The sequence below is a fragment of the Octopus bimaculoides genome, chromosome 14 (assembly GCF_001194135.2).
Source record: "Octopus bimaculoides isolate UCB-OBI-ISO-001 chromosome 14, ASM119413v2, whole genome shotgun sequence".
In the NCBI taxonomy this organism is placed as follows: Eukaryota; Metazoa; Mollusca; class Cephalopoda; order Octopoda; family Octopodidae; genus Octopus; species Octopus bimaculoides.
The window spans coordinates 30097025-30103700 of record NC_068994.1 but is presented as its reverse complement, the minus strand read 5'-3'; the positions used below and the strand labels follow the sequence as shown (position 1 = coordinate 30103700).

Genomic DNA, 6676 nt, shown 5'->3' with positions numbered 1-6676 from the left:
AGTGACCTGAATAATAATAATAATAATAATAATAATAATAATAATAGTAATAGTAACATCAAAAAAGACCTTAGGAATGAGAACCCAGGTTCGAAATTTCCCCAAGACACCTGGTTTTATATCAGAGTGACCTTCTCCTAAGATTTGTTGAAGCATGTCACATACATACATACATACATACATACATACATATACACACACACACATACATACATACATACATACATACATACATACATACATATCCTGACTATGAATTCTCTATTTGTACCTATCATCATATGCTCAAAAACTTAGAAATACAGAACAAGAGCAAAAGAAGATTCTTCAAGTGGTACACTAAAGATTTGTAAGACGTTCTGAAAACTCTTCATCTGAGATTCTTATGTGAATAGATGCACACACTTGGGTGTATGCATCGACAATTCAACCAACACACCAACCCAAACACATATTTATAAACACCTGGAACTCTCTTAATTAAAAAAGTCTTGTTGCTTTGTTTGTAACTGGCTTGAACTCTTTTGGGAAGAACTCAAAGGAAAACATACATACATGCAATGGGCTTCTTTCAGTTTCCATTTACCAAATCTACTCATAGGGCTTTGTGTCTGCTTGGGACTATAGTAGAAGAAACTTCCCAAAATGCCATATCATCATCATCATTTAGTGTCCATTTTCCATGCTGGCATGGGTAAGACTGCTTAACTGGAGCTGGTAAGCTGGTAAGCTGGAGAGCTGCACTGGGCTCGAGTCTGTTTTGGCTTAGCTTCTACAGCTGGATGCCTTTCCTAACACCAACCATTCCACAGTATGCTGGGTGTCTTTATGTGTCACCAGCTCAGGAGCTTTTAACATATCACTGGCCCCTAAACATATATATATGTTCATTCTTGTGTTATAACAGCATGCCTCATGAACTCTCTTTTTTCGTGATTTAAATTTTAACTGGCCTTTTTAGCATGTAAGGGGTCCTGTCAATGGTCCCCTCTTTGTGTATAAAAACATTTTATACACTTTTATATTTCAAAAATATGTTATGTCTTATGATTTTTATTTATGCATGCTAACCACTGGCAATAAATTATTTTAATTTATTACCTTCATATTTACGATAGTAATACTTATAATCCAGAGACTGTGTAGGACACAGTTTTAAATTTATTTATTTATTTATTTACTGCTGGACTGTATATTTACGTTCAGACACTAAGTTCGGATCCATAATGGATAAAGATGTAGAAGTCTTGTGCATGTGTTTTCAGCACATATTTGCGACTACATAATTATTCATTAATTAGCGATCTCACTGATGAGTCACAGATCCCAAATTAGTTTATTTGGCAGTTAATGGCAAAACTCGAGTCCGGGATTAACTAATTCATTTTTTGTTCCTTCTTGTGTTATAACAGCATGCTTCATGAATTCTTTTTTTCGTGGTTTAGGTTTTAACTAGCCTTTTTAGTATGTAAGGGGTCTTGTCAATGGTCCCCTCTTTGTGTATAAAATCATTTTATACACTTTTATATGTGTGTGTGTGTGTGTGTGTGTGTATATATATATATAAATAATACAAAATGGGACAAGAATGCAAAATATCCAGACAGTTAGGTGATACAAGAAAGGGACAACAAAACATCCAGATAGACGATACAAAGAAAACAAGGACAGGTCATTCGGAGTTTTCTTTCCTCAATCAAGTTCCAGATTATCTTTGCAATTTCGGCTGGTTATACTTGAGATTGCTCCAATCTGGCCAGCCCCAAGGAAAAACTAAGCTAAGAGCATTAGATTCCTTGGAAGAAAGCAGCAAATGTATCCAAAAACAAGGAGGTAAAAAAACGAACAATGTTATATGAATACAATAAAAATATATGCAGTTGGCTTCCTGCAGGGTTTGGATATCAAATTCCCTTACAAAGCATTGATCAGAGCAGAACTCTAGTAGAATAGACTTACCCAAGGTGCTGTGCAGTGGGATCAAACTCCAAAACCATCTGGCTGCAAAGTAAATTTCTTAACCACACAACTATATCTGCACCTGTCTCTCTATATCAGTATCTATCTATCTATCTATCTATCTATCTATCTATCTATCTATCTATCTATCTACCTTCCTAACTTCTTTCCTTCCTTCCCACCATCCTTTCTTTATTTCCATTATTTGTTTCAGTCGTTAGCCTGTGGCCATGCTGAGGGACCACTGACAGGAATTTTAGTCAAATGATTTGACCCCAGTACTTTTTTTTTATAAGCCTGGTACTTATTCTATCAGTCTCTTTTGTGAAACTGTTAAGTTGTGGGGACATAAACACACCAGCTATCAAGCCATGTCAAGGGGATGGATAAACACCGACACACACACACACACACATATGATGGGCTTCTTTTATTTTCTGTTTAACAAATCCTCTCACAAGGCTTTGGTCAGTCCAAAGCTATGTTAGAAAACATTTGCTCAAGATGCCACGCAGTGGGACTGAACCCAGAACCATGTGATGGGGTAGCAAACTTCTTACCACACAGTCACTCCTGTGATGTATGTGTGTGTGTGTGTTTGTATGTGTGTCTGTATGAGTAAAAGAATGTCAGGGAAAGACCTCAACAAGCATGTAATCTTAGAACTTTGTCAGGCTTCAAAAAGAGGCTCTAGTTATGAAGCAATGCAACTAGCCTACAAAATAATGATGATGATGATGATGATGATGGTGATGCTGATGATGATGATGATGATGATGATGATGATGATGATGATGATGATGATGGTGATGCTGCTGCTGATGATGATGATAACCCTTTTTGGAGAAAATGTATTCTAGTTAGAATGGTTCTTGGAAGAATTTGTAATATTAAAGACTAAAGGCATGAAACTAATTCCTGATTATTCCAGATTGGATTCAATGAATATTGAAACACATTAAATACTTTCTTCTGATATATTGAATGTGTGGAGTTCATTTGTTAACAAGTTGATATTTATAAACTTTGCTCCTCATCCCTAAAATACAACAAATAAGTGCATAATGAGTAGTTAGTACTTTAAATTATTGACAAGTAATCATTTTCAAATAATTATTTGCTCTTAATGATTATTTACGTTAACTGATTTATATTTTTTCTAAAAATTTCCTTTCAGAAACATCTCATTGGAATATCAGACTTACAGACTTGACAGCTGTCTCTATCACTGCCATATTCCCCCAACTTCCTGTCCATCTCACCCACCATTTCTTACCTCAAGAAAATATTTATTTCTACCAACTGAATCTCCTATAATTTTATCAGCTTCCATATAATTTGCTGTTTAATGACATTTAAAGATAAAATAGAAGAGTTACTGAAACTGCCATGACAACTGTATTTATTACATATTATTGTTTTCATCTTGTTTCTTTTAAATGAGGTAGAAGGGTTATTTAAAAATATCCTTCAAAAAGCGTGTAATTGTTATTTCTTCTGATACCTCTATACAAGGTATTTGGGCTATATGTCAGTATTCAACTAGTCTTTGTTTTGCTATGCTAATTCTAAATCAAAAAAGAAAAAGAAGAAAAAAATTTAGTTTTAGCATCTGCCTTTGTTAAAAATAACATCAATAATAATGTATTTATTTATGAATTGGAAATCTGTTGGCATCATTGATATAGTATGCTGGAATGTTATATCTACTGAACAAATTGTTATGTTCATGAACTAACCTGTATTAAGTAAAATTCTAAAGACTTTTCTGGACATTTGAGGTCATGGAATTATTTGAGAGGAATGGTTAGATTCTGAATGTCACATAAGAAAATTAGAAAAAATAGGGCAGAGAATTATTTAATTTTTTTATTAAAAAAGCTGCAATTGTTGCCAAAAATATAAATTATTATAAAATGGTGGATGTTGTAGGTTCTAGTGAAATAAGTACAGATTTGCAAACTTTGGCTAAAAATGTTAACCAAAATGCCAATTTAGCACTGACAGGAAACACCCTTATTGCACAAACACCTACTCTGACAAATGTCTCTTCTAGCAGGCAGAAGCCTTCTAGCTGTGATTTATGTGGCAAAGTGTTCAGTCGTTATGACAACTTAGAACGCCACCGTCGCATTCACCAAGGTGAAAAGCTGTATCACTGTGATATATGCAGCAAGTCTTTCGCCCAAAGTTCCTATCTAAAAGTTCACCGGCGAACGCACAGTGGAGAACGTCCATTCAAATGTAACATTTGTGGCTATGCCTTTAGCCGGAGTGACCACCTTGTCCGACACATACGGACTCATCATGCTAACCAACAATTTGTTACAAACAGCAAAAGCTGTCTCAATACACATGCCAATCAACAATTGTCAGGACAGAGTGCTTCAAACGGCCAATGCATGGATAGCTGCAACAATAATCACAACAATCATTTTCAGTCAAATGCTGTTGCCTGTAGGTGCCCAGTGAATGATTGCTCAAGTTGTAAAGAAGCCTGTCCAGAAAACTCTTACAACTGTAGTATGGGCTGTGAAATGGGACAGTTCTCTTCACAAGAACACCAGCATGTAACTAGCAATAGCAAAGCTCATCGGAGTATTCAGTCATGCCAGGGATCTGCACAGCGGGCTGGCAGCAATCCTTTCAACTGTGATATTTGCTGGAAAGCTTTTTCACAGACATCCCATGTGAACATCCACAAGCGTATCCACGCAGCGGTGTTACCTTATAGATGTCATCTGTGTGGCAAGTCTTTCTCCCGTCAGGACAATCTGAAACGACACATCATCACACACAAAGGGTTGAAACTCTATTCATGCAAGGTGTGCAACAAGGCATTCTCTCGACGTTCTTATCTCAAAGTGCATCATCGAATACATTCTGGAGAGCGGCCATATAGGTGCACCATATGTGATTATGCTTTTTCCCGAAATGATCATCTCATTCGACACAATCGGCCAAATAAAGGGGAAAGAAAATTCAGCTGTGTCCCATTACATAACAAGGAAGGTTATCAAGGTTCCTCTGTCGGTTGTGGATCACAAGAACTTCTACAACACCATCTGAGTGACTCTACTGATCAAATAAATAATAATGATGAAAATGTCAACAGAATTGCAAATGAAGAAGCAGCTGATAATAACAGTAACAATAATGCTACGGACATTTCTTGTTCGGAGAGCTTTGACCCAAACATCATTGCAAACACCACCACTACTACCCCCACCACCACCACTACTACCACTGCCAACAACATTTCTCAGCACTTGACACCATGTTTGCAGCAACCAGGTCCTGAGTTGGCATCTGAAACTGCAGACACTGAAGAGTTAGCAGCGTCAGGCCACCAACAACTTCATCATATCACCAGTGTTCCCATTACTCAAATATTCCCCACTATTCAAATGTCTCCATCAACTTCACAGATTTTCCCAGCTATTCAAATGGCAGCCACCCACATGTACCCAATAAACACCCAGATTGGCCCAACACAGCCTGTTGCTACGAAGAACATTGCTGAAGCAAACAAGACTTTATAAAATGCTCCCTTACCCCCAAGAAATGAAGCAGGGGGCATTAAAAGAAGGGTGGTCGTTTATTTATTATTTTTTTTTTTGGTGGCACCATACACTGAATCATTGGTTTATGTTGTAATTTCTGGTGTCAGTTGTTTATTCCAGATGTTCAAATACCATGTTTTCTGGTGTTCACATCTGTTGTTGCTGTTGTTGTTGCTGTTATTGTTGTTTCATTTACCAAATATGGTCAAAATTTTAATCTTTTAGACTGGTTGTTTTTGTTGTGTTTGTTCTACTGATTCCTTCTCAAATGTTGAGAGCAGGGATCAAAAGTTTGTTAACGAAAATTTAAAAAAAAGAACAAAGCAAAAAAAAACAATATTTATAAAAAATATATTTATTTCTCACCCCAACCCTACCCCTGCCCAATCACCCCACCCCCTGTTGTTTTAACCCCTTTTACTGCTGTATAAGACTACAGTTGAAAAATAAAACTCTTGTTTCATTTATCATAACTGTGTTTTGTGTTAAACTTACTCTGCTTTCAGTTCTTAACAGTAGATTATTGATGCCATTTTTGCTGTTGTTGTTTTTAGTACATTCTAATCAAAATATTCCATTCATGACCTCTTTACCTCATTAATAGACAGTTATTCCAGTATAATGCACTAGGTATGTGGCCTAGTGGTTACAATGTTAGGCTCACATTCATAAGGTTGTGGGCTCAATTCCTGGACCTAGTTGTGTACTGTCTCCTTGAGCAAGGCACTTAACTGAAGATGAATACCAACTCAGTACTGGTGCAGCCCTATCTTCTTCCAGCTGGCACATCCTGGCTCTTTCAGTGTGTCCAAAGTAGGAGAACTACGAGCACGTTGACATTTACTTACACAGAACAATTAGCATGGTGTATAATACTCCTTTTAACTATTGACCTGAAATGTTGAGGGTTGGGGTTGCTTAATTGATTGATACATTGACCTCAGTGCTTACCTCATACATATTTCATCAACCTGAAAGGATAAAAGGCAAAGTTGACCTTGGCAGATTTTGAACTCAGAACATAAAGATGGATGAAATGTTGCTTAAGCATTTTTGTCTGTTGAGCTAATGATTCTGCTAGTTCTTTACCTGTAATAATTCTTTATAATTGCTAGTACTTTATTTTATTGATCCTGAAAGGATGAAAAGCAAAC

The 6676-nt window shown here is 36.5% G+C and overlaps 1 protein-coding gene across 1 annotated transcript in view; it reads left to right on the top strand.

Annotated features, from left to right (window-relative positions):
* LOC106873128 (zinc finger protein 28) overlaps nucleotides 1–5995 on the top strand; it is a 14217-nt gene extending 8222 nt beyond the window's left edge. The window contains exon 2 of the mRNA XM_014920355.2: nucleotides 3137–5995. Within this exon, the coding sequence (XP_014775841.1) occupies nucleotides 3876–5501 (1626 nt within the window). The 5' untranslated portion in view covers nucleotides 3137–3875 and the 3' untranslated portion in view covers nucleotides 5502–5995. The remainder of the gene's footprint in view (nucleotides 1–3136) is intronic.
* Nucleotides 5996–6676: the final 681 nt, after the last annotated feature.